Source organism: Dasypus novemcinctus, chromosome X (genome assembly GCF_030445035.2).
Source record: "Dasypus novemcinctus isolate mDasNov1 chromosome X, mDasNov1.1.hap2, whole genome shotgun sequence".
Lineage (NCBI taxonomy): Eukaryota > Metazoa > Chordata > Mammalia > Cingulata > Dasypodidae > Dasypus > Dasypus novemcinctus.
The window spans coordinates 47,328,562-47,354,916 of NC_080704.1; the positions used below are offsets into that span (position 1 = coordinate 47,328,562).

Here is a 26,355-nt window from a genome sequence, read left to right on the forward strand (position 1 = left end):
GGCCTCCTTGACCTGTGTGGAGCTGGCCCATGTGCAGTGCTGATGCTCGCAAGAAGTGCCGTGCCACTCAGGGGTGTCCCCGCATAGGGGAGCCCCACGTGCAAGGAGTGCACCCCATAGGGAGAGCCGCCCAGTGCCAAAGAAAGTGCAGCCTGCCTAAGAATGGCACCACCCACATGGAGAAATGACACAAGATGATGCAGCAAAAAGAAACACAGATTCCTGTGCTGCTGACAACAACAGAAGCAGACAAAGAAGATGCAGCAAATAGACACAGAGAAACAGACAACCGGGGTGGGGGGGAAGGGAAGAGAAATAAATAAATAAATAAATAAATAAATAAATAAATCTTGGGGGAAAAGAAGAGGAAAAGGTGAGTTCAGAGGGGAAGGCAGAGACCAGAAAGCTTGCCTGTCATCTTGCTTCAACACGTGGCAGCTGACTTTGGTGAGAAAGTACCTCTCTTATGGTGCCTTGAGTTGGTCTTTCCACTTGAGGCACCATAAAGTTTGGACTGTAAGCTTTTACCCCAAATAAATACCCTTTATAAAGGCTAAAAGATTTCTGGTACTTTGCATCCGCACAGAAATTGGTACCAGAAGTGGGGTTGTGCTGCTTGAAATTACCAAAAATGCTAGAATGTTTTTTTATAAATGGGTAAAAGGGTATTTTCTGGAGGAATTGTGAGATGCTTGATGGAAAAGGCCTAGGTTGCCTTGAAGAGACCATTGGTGCAATATGGACCCTAAAGTTATTTCTGGTGAAGCCAGAGAAATGATGGCTGGAAAGAAAGTGATTCTTGCTTTAAAGTGGTAGAGAACTTGGCAAGAATTTGAAAATGATGAGCTAGGATATTTAGTTGAGAAGAATTCCAAAGTAAATGTAGAAAACATGGTCTGGCTACTCCTTGCAGCTTGTAGCAAAATGAGAGAGGAAAGAGATAAACTGAGAACTGAATTTTGGGGCACAAAGAAATCAGAGACTGATTTAGGAAATTCCAAGCTTCTGGATATCAAGGTCCCAGATGATAGTGCCCCATTTGAGGAATTAACTAAACTTGGAACTTGTAAATCAGGATTGAAAATGCAGTTATCCAGGGAAGACTTGTTGAAAGTCTTATTATCTGATGGCTTGGACTCCTGTTTCCTGCATGCTAAACCAACAAGTTTTTTGAGAGATCTGTATGAATGAAACCACTGCCAGCCTGGACTAAAAGGGACAGGGAGGGGAGAGATGGAAGGGAAAATGGCTTTAAGAAGAAAACCATGGAAGCTGAGGTCTAGAATTAAGGCATCTTCTTGGGTCAAGAGAGAGACTCCAACCATGTGTACTAAAAGGGTGAGTTTGCTCCAGCATCTAGAGAGGATGGATGCTACATCCTGCTGTTCAGGGAGAGTTTGGACATCCCAGGTTGTACAGAGAGGGTGGAGTGTATTCCCTGGTGGTTGGGCAGAATTAGGTTGCCACCCCACTTCTCTGAGGAGGGTGGCCTGTTCTCCATAGGTTAGGGAAAGTTAGGTCTCCACCCACTGCTCTGAGGGGGTTGGGCCTGTATGTCAGAGATTAGGGAGAATGTTGCTGTCACCTCATTGTACTAAGGGGTTGAGAATATCCCCCAGAAATTGGGGAAAGTGTGGCTTTCACCTCAGTATTCTTGTTGAGGTCCAGAGCTGGGTCCACCCAGTTGCTTGAAGAGGGTTGAAATGAAGGTATGGCCATTGGGCAAGCCTGTGGAAAGAGTGGGTCCCCATGAGGCCCCAAGGAAAAGAAGGATGATTCTCAGACTTTAAAATCTAATGGACTATGCCCTGCAGGTTTTTGGAACTGTTGGGGACCCATGACGCATGTTCCCCTCTGAAATTCTCCTTATGGTAATACAAATGTTTATCCTATGTCTGTACCTCATTTGTATACTGGAAGCAGACAACTTGTTCTGTAAGTTACACAGGTCTATAGCCAGAGAGAACTTTGCCCCAAGACAAACTGTATTCTATAACTGATTTTGATGTGATTTTGTAGTTAGTATTGCTACTGAAATGATTTCAGCTTTTTTGGGAAGTAATGTCTTTTGGGGATTCAGAGGGTAGAGTGTGGCAGTTTGAGATTTTTTTCTGAATCCCCAAAAGAGAAAGATTATGCTTGTAAACTAATATATATCTCTGGATATGATACCCTTTGATTGTTTTAAATTCAGTTGACAGGCCTTTGATTAGATTACCTATTAAGATTGATTTAGGGGGGAGTGGGTATAGCTCAGTGGTTGAGTGCCTGCTTCCCATGTACGAGGTCCCAGGTTCAATCCCCAGTACTGCCTTAAAAAAAAAAGGAATTGATTTAGGGGTTTTGATTTGACTGCATCAGTGGGTGTGACTCAGGTTGAGTGTCTGCACCCTTGCTGAGTCTGATAGAAATGAACACTCACACAGGCACGAGAGGAGATAGCTCTGTCATTTTCGATCCTCCTATGTGACAGAAAGGAGAGGGCTCAAACAGCTGAAGCCCTGGAGAGAGATGAGCCGTTTTGCCTGATAGCTTACAGTTGAGATGGGGAAGAGAACAGAACAGCCGAAACTGATATAGGAGGCCCAGACACTAGCCCTTATGCCAGAAAAGAGAGGACTCCAGGATCACTTAAGCATGAAGCCTCAAGAGGCTGGACCCATGGAGCTCAAGAGGAAAGGGTGAGCCCAGAAGTGAAGGCAGAGACCAGGCAGAGATTGCCCATCTTGCTTCAACACATGACAGCTGACTTTGGTGAGAAAGCACTTCTTATGGTGCCTTGAGTTGGACTTTCCACAGCTTTTGGACTGTAAGCTTTTACCACAAATAAGTACCCTTTACAGAAGCCAACAGCACCCCTTTGGCAGACTAACACAATCTCCAAGTTCTTTCTGAGAGTGCTCCATAGAAGGCCACCAGACATCCAAACCAGTGAATCCAAAGGAGGGATTTTGTCTTTTCCTTTTATTAGCAGCACCTTGCTGGGTTCTTGCTTACTGCCCCCAAACCAATGTAGCAGGGATTACAAAGAAACAGGAGGATTTATTTCCCCCCTCACTCCCTTTTCTGAACTTTTCTGAAAGGTGACCTGCAGTGACCAAGTGATTCATCCTGGGATATCTTTTTTTTTTTTTTTTTTTTTTTTAATATATATATATATTTATTGATTTTGTAAAAATATTACATTAAAAAAATATGAGGACCCATTCAACCCCCCCCCCCCCCCCAGCAACACTCATTCCCATCATCATGACACATCCATTGCATTTGGTAAGTACATCTCTGGGCACCTCTGCACCTCATGGTCAATGGTCCACATCATGGCCCATACTCTCCCCCATTCCATCCAGTGGGCCCTGTGAGGATTTACAATGTCCGGTGATTGCTCCTGAAGCACCATCCAGGGCAGCTCCAAGTCCCAAAGGTGCCTCCACATCTCATCTCTTCCTGCCATTCCCCATACCCATCAGCCACCATGTCCACTTTTCCCACTCCAATGCCACCTTTTCTCTGAGGTCCTTGGATTGGTTGTGTCCGTTGCACCTCTATGTCAAGAGGAGGCTCTGATTCCACATGGTTACTGGATGCAATCCTCCTGCTTTCAGTTGTAGGCACTCTAGGCTTCATGGTGTGGTGGTTGTCCTTCTTCAACTCCATCTTAGCTGAGTGAGGTGAGTCCAATAAATCAGATTGTAGGAGCTGGAGTCTGTTGAGGCTCAGGGCCTGGTTATCATATTGTCAGTAAAAAGATTCAATCCCCTAAATATATCTGAAACCCCAATACCAACTACAATTCCAGTAAAGTAGCATGATAGTCTTATGAAAAGAGATCCCCTCTGGGTCCAGTTTCATCACGCAGAAACACCAGCTCCAAAGAAGGGCCATCTGACATCATCCTGGGACATCTTGATTTCACATTCTCACTTAGCCTACTCCTCCTTCCTTCTCTTGCCCTATACCCACTCCAGTGTGACAGAGAGCCATTATGGGTACAAAATGGCCCAGCAGCCCTGAGTGACTGGGGATGGACTCTGAAAGGAAGGGGCCCTCTCACATCTTGATCTTTGGTTAACAGGGCCCTGTCTGGAGTTTCTTCCTGGGGGCATGTTAGTCAATCACACTTCCTGTAAACCCCCACTCCCATCCCTCAACCTGCCCCCTTGCTTTTCTTTCTGAAAGAAGGTTATGATTACAAGGGCCGTTTTGTCCCCATAGTTGGAGTCCAGGTCAGTGGCATTAGCTGCTGGACAGATGGGCTTCTTCCTTTCTCTCTTGACAGTTTCTAATGACTCTTCGTTTTCCACATGGGAAAAGTGTCTGAATTTCACAGGCAGAGAAGATCTTCCCCAGTGAGGCTCTTTGGTCTCCAGCACCCGACCCACTCAACTGGAGATGCTGACGGCAAGGTTGACCCAATAAGCTGTGGACAAGTGTTGTAGGTGCAGACAGGCTCGCTCTTAAAGCCAAGTTCAGCTCTTGTCTGTTGCTGGGGGAGTGGAGGCTTCATTGGGCCCAGGTTCAGAATGGAGGGGGGAAGGATGATTCCAACCTTGGTGGTCACAAGAGGGGTGCTGTCAATGGCTCTGATGTGTGCAGGGTGAGCCCACCCAGGGGACAGGGGATTCATTCAGGGAAACTTCAGCTACCACCTCCACCGCCTGCCTGGCAGCAGGATACGAAAGAAGTGGCCTCAAGGGCTGAGAAAAACTGCTGATGCTTAATGTACGTAGAAGTTTTAAATAACTTGACTGTGAAAGTGTGAAAATGGATAGAGTTGATGGTAACACATTATAGTGATTAGCAGCTGGTTTATAAATGGGATTGTGGCTGAAAAGGGTGGTCTAGGGATGTAAATGCCAATGGAAAGAAAGCTAGAGAATAATCTAAGGACTGAATAGCACAGTGAACCCAGAGGTGGATGAGAATTGTGGTTGATAGTACAGATGCAAGTGTCCTTCTGTGAGCTAGAGATGTACATCACTATTGCAGGGTGGTGGGAATGTGGAGAAGCATGGGAAAAATACACCTAGAGTGACCTATGGACTATGGTTAGCAGCAATGCTGTAATATTCATGCATCTATAGCAAAGATGTACTGTGTTGATAATGGTGGGTAGTATGGGAAAAGTGTGCCAAATATACACTATGGACCATGGTTGGTGGTAATAGTCTGATGATATTACCTCATAATCTGTAACAAATATTCCATCACAGTGTGGTGGTGACGGGGTGTTGTATGGGAATTCTACACATGTGCATGATTGTTTTGTAAGTTCACAACCTCTATAATAAAACCATATTAAAAAAAATAGGGTGGGTTGGGGGAAAAATACACCAAATGTAAGATATGGACTACAGTCAATAGTAATATTTTGACCATGCTTTTGCATAGTTTGTAACAAATGTTTCACAACAATGCCAGGTGTTGGTGGACTGGTGATGTATAGGACCCCTGTATGATGTTATGCTTGTTTATTTTGTAAGTTCACAATTTTTACTATAATTATTGTTTATGTATGTTCATGTACGAATGATATATTTCAATAAAAATACATTTAAAAATAAAAATGAAAAAATGACAAGAGATTGGAGAGAAAATTAAAGACACAGAAAATAAGCTTAGAAAAGATAATATTTAATACCTATCCCATCTAAGCCCCCTCTCAATTAGAGGTGGAGTGGGCATCACCATCCCAGAATCCTCAGGATTCTACTTACTGGTATTATAGTATAGACTAATTGTGATTCTAGCAATGGAAGAACTGTTATCATTGATGTGGAGGCAGTGGCCACTGGAGGTTCTGAGGGCAGGGAGAGGAAAAAACAGGTGTAATATGGGGACATTTTTGGGCCTTGGGAATTGTCCTGAATGACACTGCAATGATAGATCCAGGCCATTATATATCCTACCACAACTTACAAAATTATGCAGAAGAGAGTGTAAACTACAATGTTAACTATAATCCATGCTTAGTGGCAATGTACCAAAATGTGTTCATCAATTGTAACAAATGTACCACACTAATGAAGGATGTTGTTAATGTGGGAAAGTATGGGAAGGGTTGGGAGCGGGCATATGGGAATCCCCTATATTTTTTATGTAACGTTTATGTAATCTAACTATCTTTTTTAAAAAATAAAAAAGTATATGTTAAAAAATAAATATCCCAAACAACTACAGAAATGAAAACATAAATAAAAAGGAAGTGGCCTCCTCAAAACCCCCTTAAACTAGTGAGTCCCAAACTTTAACTGGCACAGGATTTCCCTGGGGATCTTATTAAAATGAAGATGCTGATACCAGGCTGCTGCTGCTGCTGGCCCACGGACCACACTTTGAGCACCAAGCTCCCTATATTAGTCAGCCAAAGGAGTGCTGATGCAAAATACCAGAAATCTGTTGGCTTTTATAAAGGGTATTTATTTGGGGTAGGAGCTTGCAGTTACCAGGCCATAAAATAGTAAGTTACTTCTCTCACCCAAGTCTATTGCCACATATTGGGGCAAGATGGCTGCCAACATCTGCCAGGGTTCAGGCTTCCTGGGCTCCTCTCTTCCCAGGGCTTACCTCTCTCTGGGCTCAGCTCCTCTGGTATCTCCACAAGGCCAGCTGTAGACTATCAGACAAATGGCTTGTTTCTACTCCCGGGGCCTTTTCTCTTTCCTCATGACCAAGCTCCTCTGTGTACTTACTTCCTGGGGCTCCAGCTCAAAAATCTCCAACTATTCTGCCATGTCATTTTCTCTGTGAGTCCCCACTCACCAAGGGGGTAGGGACTTGCCATCCTACTGACATGGCCCAATCAAAGCCTTAATCATTATTTAATCAAGTAAACCCCTGAATCCAATGTAATCTAATATGCCCAGAGGAAAAGACCAGTTTCCAAACATAATCCAATATTTCTTTTTGGAATTCATCAATAATACCAAACTGCTACAGTCCCAAACTGGGTTTTGCTGGGTTTGAGAAACCTCAGTCTGATTCTGCAAATGGCTCACAAATAGGCTGCCTTGGGCCATGGCTAACACAGCCCCAACTCCAAAAGTGGATTCCCCAGCCATAGTATAGTGGAAGGGCACTGTTCCACAATCTGTTTTTGGATCACTGTCCCTCCAAAGAAAAGAAACCAGCAGCCTGCATTTCCGGAGAACATAATTATTTTAAGTTGTCCTATCAAGTTATATAACATGCCCTTGTTGGAAAATGCTAGATAATGCTATTTGGGTGGCAGAATGCCAATTTCTGGCTGCATTTTGTTTGGGGGTGGGCTGGGAAGGGGCAGGGTTGGGTGAGGTTTTAAGGAGAGAAAGGGGCCAGGCAGATGGAGGGGGTGAGGAGGGTCAGCGTGGCCGAGGCCTGGGATACAGCCGATTGGTGTGTCAGCAAAATCTGTCACTGGCTTTGGTGATTCGAAGGGCAGACACATTCTTTCAGTTCTGTTAATCCTCAGCTGATACCGAGGATTTTCCTGCCATTAAATCTGGGAAAAGAAAAATAAGCGCTCGAACCTGCACAAGCAGCTCTTCCTCTTCACGCGTTGCCCCACCCCACGTTTCCTTCTCGGTCCGACCACTTTTTAGTGCCTGTGGCTGCCAAGCTTGGGAGATGGACGAGCTGAGGGAGCCGAAGGGCACCTCAGAGGAGGAGCCGGATGGTAAGCAACATTTACTACTGGGGACTAGTCACTGATGTTTTTCTGCCGAGGTTTCTTCTCTGCCCATTTCCTGGCTGAGTCGTCAGCGATTCCATCTGAGTTGCCCTTAGGGTTTTAGCCTGATGAAGGGATTCCAAATAGATCTAAGCTGTCCGTTTGGAGGAAGCTTCTGTATGGTTGTTCTTACCGGTTTCTTTTAGCCCAGCACCCCAGAGCATGGAGGAGAGTGAGTGTGAAGAAAGGAAAAAAAAAAAAAAAAAAAAAAAAAAAAGGCAGGGCAGAAAGGAGGAAGTTTGGAGGAGCTGGGAGGGAGTTCAAGTGTCCTGGTTCTCAAGGGGGAACCCTCTAGGGCAGCCGGTGACCTGTGCTTTCTCTCCTCCAGTAGGGATCCCACGGGTGGGTGGTTCTAAGCCACCAGGTGTGGGAAAGGCCGTCGGGATGCTGGTCCTGCTTCTGCATGGTGAGTCATCAGAGGCCACTCCTTCTGTGCCCGCAGCAGAAGCAGCCTGCCAGTGGGTGCTGGGACTGGGAACCTGGGGGAAGAGCCTTGGTCAGTACAGGGCTTCTGCCCTAGGAGCCAGGTTTTCAAATGGCTCCCCATAGACAGTAGTTCTCACCATTAGGTTTCAATGAAAATGTGAGTGTGGGGGAGAGGATGGAGGTGGTGAGAAAACAGCAGGTGGTGTGGATCCTTATAAACAGAATTACTGGATCAAATATAAAAAATATTCCTCCTGCTGATTTTCTTATTCTAATTTCAGAGATGAATTCCCTGGTGTCATCCCCCTAAAAAGACAGTGGCTTTCCAGTCACATTATCTTAAGCTCATTTCGCTTAAAAAAGAAAAATTCCCTTAACCCATCTTCCTAAAGAAAGAAGAAAAAAATGAAAGATATATTCAAATTGTAGGATTAAGGATAGTTTAAAACTTTTTCCACAGTTTTTTTTATCCTGTTGTTACATAGTATTTAATAAAGAAGACACATCAGAAATGATTTCCCTAATTCTCCAGCTCCAGCTGCTCGAATCTGACTGAGATAGTCCAAGGGAAAATTTTATTAAGTTCCTTAGTAAATGACTCGACACAAAGAACCTGTTTTTCTGACCCTTGGGTGAATTTAATTATTTGAGGTTATGACTATCTGTGTAATAACCTTTGCATGCAGTGCTGATATTATTTAGATAGATAATTCTAAATTGGTAGTGATATAACTTCTTAGTCTTTATTCTACCTTTTCGAAAAGTAGAAATGCTCTATTTGATCACTCAACAGGTATACACTGTGAACCTTCAATATGCTCAAGGGATATTATGTGGGATAAAACTGCATGGTCTTTGGCCCTGAGAAACTTATTCTGGGAAACTCAATAAATAAGAAAAAAAAACATTAGAACAAGGTACAGGGATCTCTATGATAAATAGGATCTGACTTTTTACATTGGGGAGCCTCCAAAGGACAGAAGTTGACATTTATATAATTATGAACTGCCAGCTCCTTGCCATTTTAGCCTACCTAGAAAGGATATGAAGTTGATTGACTCATTGGGACAGAATGTTTGCTTCCAAGGGCCAGTATTATTTTAATCGTGCTGCCTAGAAGCTCCAAAGAGCTACAGCTCATCATCCAATGCAGACAGCATTTGCGGCCCGCATACTGCAAAACAGAAACCCGAAACACATTCAGTCTTCTTGTGACCGGTTGGAGAGCTCAGCGGTGACATCATCTGCTAACAATAGATGCACTTAAAATTAATGACCGTCTCTCCATCCCCTGGTGCTTCACTTTAAGACACACTCTAGCGGCACAGCCGATATCATTCTGCCTACAAGTCACAAGCAATACGGACAGCCTGTTCCCGAAAAGGAGGCGGGGCTTATCCTCCATCTCCTTGGCTAGAAAAAGCGGCCAAATGAGCCTCAAAAAGCCAGGCCTTGGTGGAATCAGACGTGGCTCACAGAAGGGTAAATTTAGGGCAAGACTGAAGCAGAAATGTTCTCCAGCTGGCTGCTAAGGCCTCTCCTTGTGTTCTAAGTGCCAATTCCTCCCACCACACCGCCCATATTAACCCCTTCAGGGTCTTCCAGCTGTCCCCAGCATAAGATCTGAATTCCTTCACTTGCTTTACAGCCGGGCTTCTTAACCTTTTTTGTTCCACGGACCCCTTTGCCAGTCAGGTGAGAACCATGGACACCTTACTAAGTCCACACTCTACTGTGTATTATTTAATAAATATATCACACCCGCATCAACATGTCCCCATAAGAATAATGCTTTTTTAAAAAAATTTCAGTTCAAGCTCACAAACCCCTTGTTAAGAAGCCCTGCTTTACAGCAATCTGGCTTGCTCTCAGTTAGCTTTTAAAGGTGATCAGGGTTTGAGTTTTATTTATTATTTATTAGAGCCCAGGGCATAGTAGGCGCTTAATAAGGGGTGGTCTGTTGAATGCATGAAGTGACCTTGCGAGGTGTTACTCAGTCTGACACATTCATTTATACTAGGTATTAGGTATTCTTCTAAGTGGGTAAGACTTGTATTTTAAACAAAGGCCTTAGGAAATTAAAATTGTGAGATACCACTACCCAACCTATTAGAAGGGCTAAAATAAAAAAAATTTAAAAACTGACCAACACCAAGTGTGTGTGAGGATGTGAAGCAACTGGAACTCTCATATTCTGCTGGTGGGACTGTAAAATGGTACAGCCCCTTCAGAGACCTGTTTGGCTGCTTCTTAAAAACTTAAACATGTACTTACTACATGACCAAGCAGTCCTGCTACAAAGATACATAGGAAATGAAAATGTGTCCACAAAAAGACTTGCACCCAAATCTTTTTATCAGCTTTATTCATAATAGGCTAAAACTGGAAGCAATCCAAAAGCTCATCAAACAGGTGAATGGATAGACAAATTGCAGTATAGACATACAGTGGAATACTACTCAGTAATGAAAAGGACTGATCTACTGATATTTGCAACAACATGGATGATTCTCACAGCTAGCTAGAATGTTGATCAAAAGAAGCCAGACACACAGGAGTACATTTGATTTTTTTTTATAATGATGCCTGATTTTTAAAAAAAGATTTATTTTATTTATTTCTCTCCCTTTCTCCCCCCCCCTCCCGTTGTCTGCTCTCTGTGTCCATTTGCTGCGTGTTCTTATTTGTCCGCTTCTGTTGTCAGCGGCATGGGAATCTGTTTCTTTTTGTTGCGTCATCTTGTTGTGTCAGCTCTCCGTGTGTGCGGCGCCATTCCTGGGCAGGCTGCACTTTCTTTCCCGCTGGGCCGGCTCTCCTTGCGCGTGGGGCTCCCCTACGCGGGGGACACCCCTGCGTGGCAGGGCACTCCTTGCGCGCATCAGCACTGCACATGGGCCAGCTCCACACTGGTCAAGGAGGCCCGGGGTTTGAACTGTGGACCTCTCATGTGGTAGACAGACGCCCTAACCACTGGGCCAAGTCTGCTTCCCTTCATTTCATTTATATGAAGTTCTGGAACAGACAAAACTGATCTATAGTTCAGAAAGCAGATCAGTGGTTGCCTGGAGCCAGAGGTGGGGAGGAGACTGGCACCAAAGGGACATGAGGAAATTTTCTTGATGGTGGAAAGGCTCTAAATTTTGTTTGGGGTGATGGTTACAGGGATGTATGTATTTGTCAGAACTTACTGTACAATTGAAGTGGGTACATTCTGATGTATGCAAATTATACATCAATAAATTTTATTTAAAAATTTAAAAAGAAGATTGGAAGGAGAGGGCAGCTGTACCCTAAAAGAAATCCCTCCCTGTGGAGAGTCAGGCACTGTGGAGTGTCTGGCAGTGTTTGTGAGATCCACTGATGTGACTGTGTGTAGCAGTTCCTTCTTTTCGATTGCTGAGAAGCCTTTCCTTGTATGGGTGTACCAGTTTCTTTAGCCATTATCCTAGCGTTGGACATTTCAGTTGTTTCCAGTTTGGGGCGATTATCAATACTGAAGCCAAGGAGGCCTTTTCTGAGGCCTTGCATTCTACTCAGATGGGACAGCTCTCCATGCTTGAGTTCTACAAAGTCTGAGGCATAAAGTTGATTTCTGTACCCCCACAACTTCCACTAGCCAGCAAAGCTGCAGCTGGAATCAATGACCCTTTCTTTCTTGTCACAAAAGGTACCGAATGGAGTGAAAAGCAAGTACTGGGTTAACGGTGAAGTCTGAAGCCATGGGATGCTTTCCACCACTGAATTTCTAGTCCCTCTGGCCAGTTTTGTCCTGAAAATCCAGCCTTGGGCCTTGGCCTGAGGAGCAGTTGGGTAACAGTTGCTGGGAGGGGGTGGAGAATAACTTCTAGAGCCAAAAAGGCTGAATAGATTTTGCTGAAAACAGAAAATTGACCATATTTTCCCTTGCTATTTTGGTTTCATGAGGCGCAAGTTCTTTTCAAATGATGAGAATGAAGAAACATGCCAAACGATCTGTGGTTGGAAACTCCATGAGTAACTGTTCTCTAGCAGACCTCAAGGGAGAAAAACACATATTTAAAAAGCTGAGGCCCTATGAACAAGAAACTCCTCACTTGGTCTGCATTAAGACTTTCCTATGTGGCATCTGAGCCTGGCCGGAGTGGCCTCCTTGCAGGTCATGGGCTGTCAGTACAGCCCACCAGAACATAAAAGCCAGGACACATTTCTGGTGTTTGCCCAGATTCGGGGACACTGTGTAACATTTTATACTATGTGGGTGAATCCCATTTTTATAAAGTTGTTCCACAGGTGGTTTCTGACCTTGGCTGCATATTGGAATCACCTGCAGAGTTTAAAAAAACAAGATTCTGGGAAGCTGACTTGGCCCAATGGATAGAGTGTTCGCCTACCACATGGGAGGTCCGCGGTTCAAACCCTGGGCCTCCTTGACCCGTGTGGAACTGGCCCATGTGCAGTGCTGATGAGCACAAGGAGTGCCCTGCCACGCAGGGGTGTCCCCCACGTAGGGGAGCCCCACGCGCAAGGAGTGCGCCCCATAAGGAGAGGCGCCCAGTGCGAAGGAAAGTGCAGCCTGCCCAGGAATGGCGCCGCACACACGGAGAGATGACACAACAAGATGACGCAACAAAAAGAAACACAGATTCCCGGTGCCGCCAATAAGGATAGAAGCAGTCACAGAAGAACACACAGCGAATGGACACAGAGAGCAGACAACTGGGGGGGGGGGGGAGGGGGAGAGAAATAAATAAAAAATAAATCTTTAAAACAAAACAAAACAAAACAAAAAACAAGTTTCTGATGTAGCTGGACTGGCTTCTGGCACTGAGAATTTTGAAAGCTCCCAAGGGGGCAGCTGATATAGATCAAGTGGTTGAGTGCCTGCCTCCCCTGTATGAGGTCGGGAGTTTAATCCTCCTGTACCTCCTAACAACAAAACAAATGAAGAAACCAACTCTCATTGGGGAGTGGATGTAGCTCAAGTGGTTGAGTACTTGCTTCCCACATATGAGGTCCTGGGTTTAATCCCTGGTATCTCCTAAAGAAAAAAACAAAAGAAAAAAATTTTAAAAAGCTCCCCAGGTGACTCTAATGTACAGCCAAGGTAGAGAATCCTTCTAGACTCTTCACTACAGTCTATTTGCAGTAATATAACTTCAATTGTCTGACACTTGGTGTCTTGCTTTTCACTCTTGGGCAGATTTCCACATGGTCTTCAAAGGACTGGTCCCTTGATGAAATTTAATCCTGCGACAACAGTGGCTTCTGAAGTCCACTATTAGCTTTGCCCAGTGCATTCATAGCTGTTTCAAGCGTTACAACTCATCTGTTCCTCACAACTGTCCACATGTTACAGATGAGAGAGAACTGAGGTTCAGAGAGGTTGTCTAAGGGAAAGAAAGAGACAGGGAGATAGAGGAAGGAAGGAAGGGAAGGAAGGGAAGGGAGGAAGGGAGGAAGGGAGGAAGGGAGGAAGGAGCATGAGAGAGCAGAGATGACAGGCAGTGTCCTCAGAGATTATAAGAGAACTAGGTTGAGGCTGGGTCCTCAGGGTGAGTGGTTTCAACAATGAATGCTCTGGAAAGCCTCATGTATGAATCCTGGAGCTACGACAGAGGCTGGCTGAACAGGGGCCAGTCCTGTTGAATTTCTCACCTTCCCCTCCCTGCCTCATACTGGGAAAAAAACCACTGAAGCCTTTTTCAGATTTCCATATAGATCCTTCCCAAGAATACCGCTGTGAGAAGAGAAATAGCTAAGCAACTGCCAATTGAGTCTGACCTTCTCACAAAGTGTAATTTGCATTTTCATTTGGTAAGTGTTTTCCTGGCCAAGGTATTCCTGTGGCTCTGGACAGCCAAGGAGATTTGTTTTTGGAATGATCACTGCCGATTCTGGGAGAGGCCATTTTTCATTTGGATTTGGAAAAATCAGGAATGTCTTAGATAATTTTCAATAACTCAATTTTATATATTACTTGTCAACGAGTTTCTGCTCCCTGGCAAGGAGTTTCCTTTTGGTTGAGGGGGACAGACTGATCCCACAGTTGGGTCTTGTTTTTCTGTCAAAGTTCTTCAGGGTAGGGGCTGGAGGAGGGAAATGGTACTAGAGAGATGAAAGGAGTACCTCTCATTCGGGATGTTGGTCAGGATTCTTGTTGCAAACAATAGAACCCACTCTAGGTCATGGAAGCAGAGAAGGTGTTTATTTAAGAATAAGAGGCTTCCTGATTGGAGGCTACACAACTGGGAGCAATGCCTAAACCCTAGGGTCGAGTAGCTCCAGCAAAGACCCCAAAGCGATGGGCACACATGGTAGCTCGTGTGAATCATGCTGGGTGTCAGACATTCCCCTATGCTAGCCTGAATGCCTCTGCCACCATTCTTGCCAGAAAATGGTCCTTGCCTGGCTGCTGGGAAAGAGAGCTTCTGGCTGCTTTCTTGTGGAGGCAGGACTTACAATGTAGCAAATCCCTAAATGTAGAAAGAGTGCTTCAAAGGTGCTGGGGAGCCAGAAAAGGTACAAGATGTCCACATGAGTCAGAGGTGATTTGGATGCAAGAACCAGAAATCCCCTCAAACCACCTGTGTGGATAAGTGGATTTCTGTAATGGAAACAGGGAAATGTCACAGAAACAGCCCTTTCAGGGCTTTATGGGAACTACTGAGCCGGCCAGAGGCTTCTGCCTCTCTCTCCTTGGGCTGCCTGATCTCTGGGTCTGTGATTCTCACAGCAGATCTATTCCTCTTTATGCTCACCAGCTTCCTCACCTTGGCTCCTAATCCTTCATAACTTTGAACTGCGCATGGTTTTGGTATACAGTCCTTTAGTCCAAGCACTCACATGATCTCACTGGCTCAGGCTCTTGGCGCCTATTCCATTTTCATGGAGAAAGAATGAATCGGATGAGCCCTGCTTAGGTTGTGTTCACCCATGGCTCGAACAGCTGTGGCTGGGAGAAGGTGGCAAAGGCACATGGGGCTACGGGTGGGCTATTTTTTCTTAGAGGCAGTGGTTAACAACAGCTGCTGTTGAACCACGAAAAAATGAAAGCCAGAAGGGCCCTCAAAGATCAGGAAGTGCAGGCCATTCGGTTTATAGTTAAATAAATGTAAGCTTGGAAAGCCATGTGGGGTGGGAGATAGGACAGTATAATGGAAAGACAGAGGTTAGTGTCAGTTAACCACCCTGAACCTTAGTTTCCTCTTTTGTGAGGAGGGGGAGAATAATACTGACTTTGCAGAGTTGTTTTATTAAATGAAATAGTGTACGTAGCGAGCCTAGTCCTGAGCAAACATGTATTAAAAGTTGGCTGTTATACAAGCAAAAGGAACTCATGAACGTGATTTCATTTGAGCAGCATTCTTTTAGGTTGAGTATTTTTTAGTATTTCTATTCTATCTCCTCTATTGGATTTTTTTTGAGATTTATTTTTTTTATTTATTTCTCTCCCCTTCCCCGCCCCCCCCAGTTGTCTGCTCTCTGTGTCCATTTGCTGTGTGTTCTTCTGTGTCCACTTGTGTCAGTGGCACCCAGAATCTGTGTCTCATTTTGCTGCATCATCTTGCTGCATCAGCTCTCTGTGTATGCGGCCCCACTCCTGGGCAGGCTGCACTTTTTTGCGCTGGGCGGCTCTCCTTAAGGAGCGCACCCCTACGCGGGGGACACCCCTGCATGGCACAGCACTCCTTGTGCGCATCAGCACTGCGCGTGGGCCAGCTCATCACATGGGTCAAGGAGGTCCTGGGTTTGAACCTTGGACCTCCCATGTAGTCAGTGGACGCCCTATCCGTTGGGCCAAATCCACTTTCCTCTATTGGATTTTTAAGCTAGCTCTATCTTTTTGATCACGGTCTACTTTGAATTAATCTTATGCTGCTTTGTGTATAATGTAATATCCTCATAAGAGCATTATTCCATTTACCTCCCTTATGCTCCATGCTATTGTTATATACTTTTCATTTACATACATTATAAACTTCAATTCTTGCTTTTGTTTTAAATAAGCAACTGTTAAACAATTTAAAGTGAGAAAAGCATAGTCTTTTTCTTTTTTTTGGAGGTACCGGAAATTGAACCCAGGATCTTGTACATGCAAAGCTTTCTCTCAACCACTGAGCTATACCCGCTCCACGGTCTTTCATCATTAGTGACAAATTTACCATTTCTATTGCTCTTCATCCCTTCCTGTTGATTCAATTTTCATTTAGTATCATTTCCCCTCAGGTTGAAGGATCTCCTTTAGCATTTCTTTTTGTGCAGATCTGCTGGAGATGGATTTTCTCAGCTTTCATTTGCCTGAAAGTATCTCTGTTTTGTCTTCATTTCTGAAGATATGTTCATGGGATATAGAATTCTAGGTTGCCAGATTTTGCTTTTCTTTCAGCACTCTAAAGATATTTCATTGTCTCACAGACTCCATTGTTTCTTAGACGTCAGGCGTTTTCAGTGTTTTTCTCTTCTATGTACTGCATCTTTTTTCGTTGGATGATTTTAGGAGTTTTCTCTTTGGTTTTGAGCGGTTTGACTACAGGGTCAAAACTGTGTGTGCCTAGGGATGTGTGTGTGTGTGTGTTGTTATTTGGGGTTTGCTAAGCTTTTTGTTTTTAGTAAAATTTTGACAACTGTCTTCAAATATTTTTCTACCATACTCTCTTCTCTCCTTCTGGGATACTAAATATGTATATGTTAGTATAATGGCTTGATACTGTCCTACAGGAAGTGGAGGCTCTGATTATTTTTTTCCAATCTTTTTTCTGTGCTTAAATCTGGGTACTTTCTATTGACCTGTTCATGGATCTTTTCTTCTGCAGTGTCTAATCTTATTCAATGATTTTTAAAAATTTTATATATTGTATTTTTTCATTGCTAGGATTTCCATTTGGCTCATTTTTAGAGTTCTGAAATTCAAATTCCCCATCTCTTCACCCATTATATCCATCCTTTACTGTAAATTCCTTAACAAACCCTAAACCCAAGCTTCCCCAGTATCAATACGGTTCTTTAACAGCTTTACAATAAATCCTTGTTCCAACATCTGTGCTGTTGGACTGTTGGCTTCTAACTCTTTTCTTCTTGATTAGTGTCTTATTTTGCTGCTTCTTGTCTAGTATTATCTGATTGTACACTGGGTATTATCAACAGTCATTGTAGAACCTCTGGATTCTCTTCTCTTCCCTTAAAGAGTGCCGAATTTATTCTGGCAGCCAATTAAATTACTGGCTTTGTTAGGGTAGGTCTATTTCAGTCTTACCCTTGATTCTGGAAAATGACCTTTACTCCTCATGCATCGCCCTCATAGAGTTTCAGTTAGAAAGCCTAAGATATTTTACAAGCCTCTCTAACTTGGTGGACGTTGAACTCTTGTCTTCTATCATTGGGAAATTGTAGGTATCTCTATTCTGCTCTTTTGGCTTGCAGTCCTGCTTTCCCCTTGGGCTCCTTGGCATCATCCCATGCATGTGCACTTTAGGACTTGACCAAGGATTTAAGAGGACTCTGTATGCTGATTCTGGGACTTCCTTTTTGTGGCGCCCTCATGCTCATGGTTTCCCTCCTCCACTTCTAGCCACTGTGACAGCTACAAACTCTGACCTCTAACTTGTCAGCCTATTCAGACTGTTGTTTGATGCTTGAGCTCTACTCCCCATGTGCTGTGTGAACTTAAAAATTCCCTGAGAGGAAAAGTCAGTTAAATGTGGATCTCACCTAGGTTGCTTCTTTTCTTTCAAGAGCTGTGTCCATTTTGGTTGACTGTTTTGGTTGCTGCCATTAAAAAATATATATTGTCTAGAGTTTACAACAGTTATAAGCAGGAATGTTAGTCTGATACATGCTGCTCGGCCATTTCTGCAAGCAGAACTCACCCAAAATACACTATTATTATTTTTAAAAGAATTTATTTATTTCCCCCCTTCCCCTCCTCCTGCCCTGCTGTTTTTGCTATCTGTGTTGTCTTCTCATTTTCTCTTCTCTAGGATTCACCAGGATTCAATCCTGAAGACCTCTGATGGGGAGAGAGGTTCCTTGTCAATCGTGTTGATGTGGGCTATGGGTGGAGGGCTCTTTGTCTCTTCAGAGATAACTAAGTTGTTTGACTTGTGGGTGTGGAACGGTGGGGGGCTGCAGTCCTGCGCTTGGGGACTGGCAGCGGCTCCAGTCCCAGGAAATGTTTAACAATGCGGGGGCTATAAACTTTAAGTATTTAGGAGAAATGCAAAAACCAAATGTGCTAAAGGCTTATCTAGAATGTCTGGAGTCCATGCTAAAAGCTTACCTAAGATGTGGAAAATATATGCTAATTGAAGCCTATTGAGAACTGAAACAAAGGGACCATTTGGCCTTTCCTCTCTGTATAAAAGACGTTTGAAAATCTTGTTCAGGGCTCGGGATTCAAACTAAAAGCTCCCGAGTCCGGCCGGCCGTCAATAAACCATTTTTCCTTCTCAAAATCATTACTGAATCCTGGCCTCTCTATACTCAAATAATTAAACTTCTCTTAAATTCCACAACAGTGTCACCTCAGTTCCTGGTTTCTGCTGCACTTCACTTTGACTCTCCCCTTGTCTCTCTTTTGATACGTTATCATCTTGCTGCATGACTCACTTGCGTGGGGCACTGGCTCACTGCACTGGCACTCACATGGGCACTGGCTTACCACGCGAGCACTCACACAGGCACTGGTTTGCCACACGGACATGCTTTCTCTTCTTCTTTTTCACCAGGAGGCCCAGGGATTGAACCCATGTCCTCCCATATGGTAGGCAGAAGCTCTATTACTTGAGTCACATCCACTTCCCAAATTATTATTTTAAAAGAAAAAAGTTTTGGTGCCCCTGCTTTTCCGGTGCACTAAGTATATTCTTAGTCTTCATAGTGGATAAACCAAAACTGGAATTTGGTTGTCTGAGAATATACTCAATTTCATTAAAATTTCACTCAATAATCCAGTCAATTACTTATTGTTCCTAAAGCTTATCAAAATTTCAGAGGCTTGAAAATAGTTCTCTAATAATAGTGACAACATAGTTTGAGTGCTTTTTATTTTTTAAAATAAATTTTAGCTTAATATAATTTTTGAATTGGTAATACATTCACATGGTTCAAAATTTAAAAGATAAAAAGGGATATACAATGAAAAGCTTCCTTCCTATCCCTCTTGCATGTGTTTTTTAAAGATTGGCAGTTATATATATATATATATATTTTAAAAGATTTTTTATTTATTTCTCTCCTCTTCCCTGCCCCCCCCCCCCCAGTTGTCTGTTCTCTGTGTTGATTCGCTGTGTGTTCTTCTGTGTCCACTTATATTCTTGTCAGCAGCACTGGGAATCTGTGTCTCTTTTTGTTGTGTCATCTTGCTGCATCAGCTCTCCGTGTGTGCAGCGCCACTCCTGGGCAGACTGCACTTTTCTCGCACTGGGTGGCTCTCCTTACGGGGCGCACTCCTTGTGTGTGGGGCTCCCCTATGCGAGGGACACCTCTGCGTGGCACAGCACTCCTTGCACGCATCAGCACTGCACATGGGCCAGCTGCACATGGGTCAAGGACCACGGGGTTTGAACCACAGACCTCCCATGTGGTAGGCAGATGCCCTATCCATTGGGCCAAGTCCACTTCCCTGTAGCTATATTTTTGATCTCTTGCATTATACAAGCAAATTGGATATATCCTGTCTGTTATAACCCCATGAATTCATTGACAAAAGGGATTTTAAAATAAAGGACATCTTCCAGCAGGAATCCTCACAAAGGAAGGCATCAATTCCATTTAATTCTGCAAATGTTTATTGAGCCTACAGTGTACCCGACCCAATGTTAGCTTCTGTGGGATGTTAACATGAGTCATATGGTTGATCGTGCACTTTTCTTAATTAGAAAAGAGAGTAGAATGAAGGATTATTTGTGAGGAAATCTGACTCCTTCTACTTGACGCAATTGGAAGAGTTGGTAGAAAAAGGTTCTGTCTCTGTCCAGGTGAAGCCTGGAGTTAAAGTTACAGTTTTGGCCCTGTCTTCTTAACAGGGTATCTTCCCAGTCCAGCAGTGGCCCTGTTCACAGCCAAGTCAGCACCGGGGCCAAGAACCTTGCTGGAAGCTTCTTGTCTATCTCACCGTTTTTAGGGAGAGGGAAGGAAAAGCGTAATCAAGCCTCTTCAACATCAGAATGTTGAACTAGCTACAGTTTACAAATGAAGCGTTGCTCAAAGGACTGAGCATTTTGCAGCCAAGTTGGAAAAGGCTGAATCCCCTTCCCAGCAACTGAGAAAATATGAAGTGTCCACAACATATTGACTGAAAAGATACTGGAAGCTGAGCAAACCTATAGAGGCAGCAACAAGTGTCTTCTCCACACCCCTTTGTGGCCACACTTTTAGGTTCCTACCGGGCTTGGAGAGGCAAGGCAGGGTAAGGGGTACACAGTGGAAGGGACTGAATAATGGGATGGGTGTGTTTGCTAAGAATTTGGGAGTACTAATAGGGAGAGGTAGAAATTATGAAACAGTGAGCAGGCTTAAGACTGCATACCTTTTTGCTCCTCTGCAGGAACTTCAGGTTGCATGCACTCCATCTGTGAGCTACTCCTGACCAGAAACTACAAATGGTGCATCTATCACACGGCCTTTTCCACTGGTCCTCAAGGCTGGGCTTGGGGTCTCTGGCTTTCACAGTGTAACAGGCCATGCCATTCTGCTGGGGAGGGGGGACTTTTGAAGTCTTCATCTTATCCTCCATTGACATGCTCAGAAAACAATTAATTTGTAAGTACCTTTCTTTCCCATGACAATGTAAACAAGTTTCTAGAGAGTAAGGGCCTGGTGAATGAAATTATTCAGGGTCCACAATTATTTTTTTGAGATGTGTAAGATGTCATCGATGGTTTATTTAGTGTGTTGTCCTTATGGCTTAATTTTAGTGACTGTTAAAGGAAAACAAAAGGATTGATAAGGCTTTTCACAGGTTCCTTGTCAACCTCCTGCTTCCTAATTCTCCCTTTTCCATGATCGCTTAATTTTCCCAATGGGGTTTTTCAAGAATGTAATTCTTATAGTAGAAGGGACTACAGTAGCTCTTACAGCACATCTCACTTCCACCTAGCCACATTTCATATGCTCAATAGCCACAGGTGTTGCGCACTGTACCGCACAGGAATGGAGTATAAATTCTCCACATCCGGGCAAACAAACCCTGTAGCCGCATTCTAGCACACACGTGATGAATACAGGCAGGAGGGAGTTGAGAAGGGGCTCAGATGCCAGGATTAGAGCTGAGTCTTGCCAATTAAGATAACCAGAAAGCAAAGGGTGGGGAGTGGGGGGTGAGGGGTGGGGGACGCGTTTCAGGCCGAGAAACCCGTTTAAGGCCCTGGATGTGGGAAGAGGCCGTGTGGAGGACGTGGCCATGCAGGAGGTATGAGAGCAGTTACGGTAGGAAAGCGCATTGGGGCCACTTGGATGAGGACCCTGCATCCTGCCACGGTCCTGGTAGGCATTTACCTGGGGCGACCCTTTGGCTGACCGTTGCTCCACTTTTGTCTTTTCTCCTCTCCCGCCTCCCTGTCCTCCTCCACCCCCACCACTCCTCATCCCCAGCCGTGGTCCTCAGCCTGCCCAGCGCCCGCGCCACCGAGGCCTGCGTGCGCGCCTGCCCGGCCTCCTGCGCCTGCAGCAGCACGGAGCGCGGCTGCGCGGTGCACTGCGACCGCGCGGGCCTCCTGCGGGTGCCGGTCGAGTTCCCGTGGGAGGCGGCCTCCATCGACTTGGACCGGAACGGCCTGCGCCTGCTGGGCGAGCGGGCCTTCGGCACGCTGCCATCGCTGCGCCGCCTGTCGCTGCGCCACAACAACCTGTCCTTCATCACGCCCGGCGCCTTCAAGGGCCTGCCGCGCCTGGCCGAGCTGCGCCTGGCGCACAACGGCGACCTCCGCTACCTGCACGCGCGCACCTTCGCCGCGCTCGGCCGCCTGCGCCGCCTCGACCTGGCCGCCTGCCGCCTCTTCAGCGTGCCCGAGCGCCTGCTGGCCGAGCTGCCCGCCCTGCGCGAGCTCGCCGCCTTCGACAACCTGTTCCGCCGCGTGCCCGGCGCGCTGCGCGGCCTGGCCAACCTGACGCACGCGCAGCTGGAGCGCGGCCGCATCGAGGCCGTGGCCTCCAGCTCGCTGCAGGGCCTGCGGCGCCTGCGCTCGCTCAGCCTGCAGGCCAACCGCGTCCGCGCCGTGCACGGCGGCGCCTTCCGCGACTGCGGCGCCCTGGAGCACCTGCTGCTCAACGACAACGCGTTGCGCGCGCTGCCCGCCGACGCCTTCCGCGGCCTGCGCCGCCTGCGCACGCTCAACCTGGGCGGCAACGTGCTGGGCCGCGTGGCGCGCGCCTGGTTCGCCGACTTGGAGGAGCTCGAGCTGCTCTACCTGGACCGCAACCGCATCGTCTTCGTGGAGGAGGGCGCCTTCCAGAACCTCTCGGGCCTCCTCGCCCTGCATCTCAACGGCAACCACCTCGCCGTGCTCGCCGGGGCCGCCTTCCAGCCCGGCTTCTTCCTGGGCCGCCTCTTTCTCTTCCGGAACCCTTGGCGCTGCGACTGCCGCCTGGAGTGGCTGCGGGACTGGATGGAGAGCTCCGGGCTCGTCGCCGACGTGCGCTGCGCTTCCCCCGGCTCCGTGGTCGGCCTGGATCTCAGCCAGGTGGACTTTGGGCGCTCCCCCGGCGGTCTGTGTGTGGACCCCGAGGAGCAAAACCTCACCATGGCCAGTCCAAGCCCGACCCCAGAGCCAGTGGCCACCACCATCAGCAGGTTTAGCAGCCTTCTCTCCAAGCTGCTGGCCCCAAGGGCCCGGGTGGGGGAGGCAGCCAACACCACTGGGAGTCCGGCCAACACCTCGGTGTCTGGTGGCCTCCCCTCCCGGGGGGAGAGAGGCTTGGACCTCAAGACTTCCTTCCTCCTCTGCTCTTGTCACCTGCTAGGTTGGGCCCTATAATTGGTGTTTTGGCCCACACATAGACCGACCCTGCCACACTGGAGTGGTGCAAACTGCTTTGGCCTGCTGGGGTGTTTTTGGTGGGGGGAGAGGGGATAGGATGGGGATGCCAGTGGAGGATGGAAGGGACAGTTTGCCTCCAGAGATGGCCCTAGGAGGAGAAGAACCCTGGGATATGTTACGGGGATGTCGGGGGAGGGGTATGGATTTCTGTGCATGTTCCAGGGGCATCGATGGGAAAAGAGAAGCAAGAATAAACATGGACCCGCTGGTGGAAGGCTAGGAATTGGAAACAATCTTCCAGGCAACAGTGCCCACAATGCCTGAATTAGAGTCAGTCGGTTCGCAAAGTACTAAGAACTGTGCAAAATCTCCTGGCTGGGTAACCCATTAAGCCCAATCCCTTTGTTTTCTACCACAATGCTCCTATCCCTTCCCCAGGCGCCTGGAAACCCTGACACCCAGGAAGGTGGACAGGAAATGAATTAAAGGGGATGGCAGTTAGGACTTAGAGCAAGGGAGTGGCCATGGATCCTGGAGCCTGAGATGTGTTAAGAGGTGTGTAATGAGGCTTTGAAACAAAGATCCATTTCATTTACTCCGCAATTATTCCTAGGAACCTTTATGGCAGGATAGGGAAATAGAAGGGGATGGGGGGGGGCGTGGACAAATATGCTTATAAAATCCTAAAACAAATAAAATGGTTAAACAGGTTTTTCTACTGCAGGACTTTTCAGAGCCTTTCATATACTAAATGCATTGTGAATCTCCAGGGCGGCCACCAAATCCCTTTTTCTCAGTGTTTTGTGGGAGGAGTGTCCAGAGGACACAGAAATGCTAATTTACCATGGCAGGGAGTCTCCAGCTTTGATGATCCTGTTAGGTATGGTCATTATTATGGGCTACACACTTTGGGGCTTACTAACAGCCAGGAGGGAAGGGTGCAGCCAGTTTATGGGAAGTGGGGCTGAGCGATTTTTCCAGGGTGGGAGTGTGTCCCCAGGCCTGACTGCCAGACTAGCCCCTGCAGCCAGCGGGCATGGCCTCTGGGTGGGCTGTGTCTGAGAGCCACCCCTGGGGCCCTAACAAACCAGCCCTTCTCAGGGTTGCTGATCAGACGTTGTTCTGTCAACCTCAGGACTGGCAACTCTTTTGGCCCTGCTGCAGGGGTAGACTTTGCAGGCTGCTTCTCAAACGCTGGCTCTGCCTTCTTCCCCGGGCCCACCTCTGCGTGAGCTGGGCACAGCAGGCACAGCAACAAGCACAGCTCATGGCAGATCACAAGGCAAACCAGTCAGGAAAGGTGCCAGCTAAATACCTGCTCTGGCTGTTCCTCACACCATGGGCAGTGATGGCTGCATTCGTCACCATCCTGGAAATCTGTAATCTTCATGTCCTAAGTTCCCCTCTCTGCATGTAAAGAGGTCATTTCGCAAAGCCTGCGCGGATTCAGGGTACACTGAGCGGTCAGTTCTTCTTGGTGACCATACTTCTTTGTCTCCAGGTTTAGTATTAAAAATGTTGCAGAAAGCACCCCAGAGGGCAGGAGTTTTCAAATGGGTTGTGACCGTAAGTGGTCATGTAGTCAATTTAATGGGTCCCGACCAACATCTTATAAAATATGATAGACTAGAGTAGAAAAGTCAACAGAGCAACACATGTAATATTATAAGGATAGGTATTGCTTTGTAAAATTTCTTTATATGTGTTTGAGTTATACATGTATGAATGTTGTGTACTGGGTTACTATGTACATTTTCTATTTTATTTGGGTTGTGGTTTAAAAAGTCTAAAGGACTGAGGCATGCGTGGGTTTCATTTTTTTAACTTTTTATTTTGAAAAATTCCAAAAGCTACAGAAAAGCTGCGGGAATAAGTACAACAAACACTCGGGCCATTCCCCTAGGTTCTTGAGTTGTTAACGTTTTACCATATTTGCTTTCTTTCTCTCTCTCTCCGTATTATTATTATTTTTTAACAGTTTGCGTTAGTTGCAGACATCATGATGCTTCAGCCCCTAAATATCTTGGTGTGTGTTTCCTAAGAATGAGGACATTCTCTTATCCACAAAACCATTATCAAAATCAGGAAGTGTATCATTCACAGAATACTCTTATTTAAAATACACTCTATATTGAAATTTCCACTGTTGTCAAAATGATTTTTAAGCAGTTTTTCTCTTTTTACTGTGGGCTGAAAATGAAGTTCTTAAGTTGTAGATTGTTTTCATTTTATTGCATTCCTCAAAACACTAAATCTTCCCATGGATTTTAATGTTTCTAAGTGAATTCATGCTCCAAATGTGTCCCTTTTCATATGAGAAAATCAGATGAAGTCAGAAAGGTTGTTTGTTCCAACTGTGTGTTGTGGCCATGGCAACTGAGTGAGGATCACGAGAAGCCTGGAGAACAAATCGCTGCATTTGGGTAACCATGGGAGTCCACAGCCCAGACATGCAGCCTGGGTTACTGAGGAACAAAATGATGCCCTGAGAGGAAAGTCCTTCCTTTAATTTGGAGCAGGTTTGTGAGAGTCAGCCTCAAAATGCGGCTCCAGTTCTGCCTGGTCTGTTAGATGGCCAGCTTTTTAATGAACGTTTGTTTGGCTGGATGTTTTTGAACAAGTATCAACATTGAAATAGCCTCCAGGGAGACAGATTTTTATAGATTTAACCAACCCAGTAGAATTCTGGGAACGTGGGAGCTACAAAACTGCCAGACAGATCCAGAGGTGTCTGGAATGAGATCCTGGCGAATTATTGCCATTATGAGAGCTCATGAGAGAACGGGGAGTAAAGAGTTTCCATTTTGGAGTCTATTAAATCTTCCACCCTAAGATGGGCTATTTAGTGCCTTAGGGAAGTAGCAAGTGCCATGGATTCTGCTAAGCAAAACTATGTGTACCAGTCAGGATGGCCCATGTTATGCTGTGGTAACAAACAACCCTCAAACCCCAGGGGGTTGCTGAGGGCTTATTTCTTGCTCAGGCTACATGCCCAGTGTGGCTCCTTAGTGGCTTTTTGCTCATTATATTCATTCAGTGGCCCAGACTGATGAAGAATCCCACCATCTTAAGACAGTGCTCTCCAAACACGAGGCTCAGGGTTTGGCACAGCAGAAAAGGAGAGCTTGGCAGAATCATGCATCACTCCTAAATGCTGCCACCCAGATGTGATACACGTTGCTTCTCACGTTTCCTTGGCCTGCAAAGACGCTGCCAAACTTAACTTCACAGAGATAGGGAACCATGGGCCTCCCTTGTGTCCAGGAG

At 45.9% G+C, this 26,355-nt stretch overlaps 1 protein-coding gene across 1 annotated transcript; it reads left to right on the forward strand.

Annotated features, from left to right (window-relative positions):
* Positions 1–7,450: 7,450 nt before the first annotated feature.
* On the forward strand, positions 7,451–25,229 carry NYX (nyctalopin). Its single transcript, XM_004461030.5, has 3 exons — positions 7,451–7,654; positions 20,658–20,872; positions 21,704–25,229. The coding sequence occupies exons 2-3, from the start codon at positions 20,794–20,796 to the stop codon at positions 23,083–23,085; spliced, it is 1,461 nt and encodes a 486-aa protein (XP_004461087.1). The 5' UTR covers positions 7,451–7,654; positions 20,658–20,793; the 3' UTR covers positions 23,086–25,229.
* Positions 25,230–26,355: the final 1,126 nt, after the last annotated feature.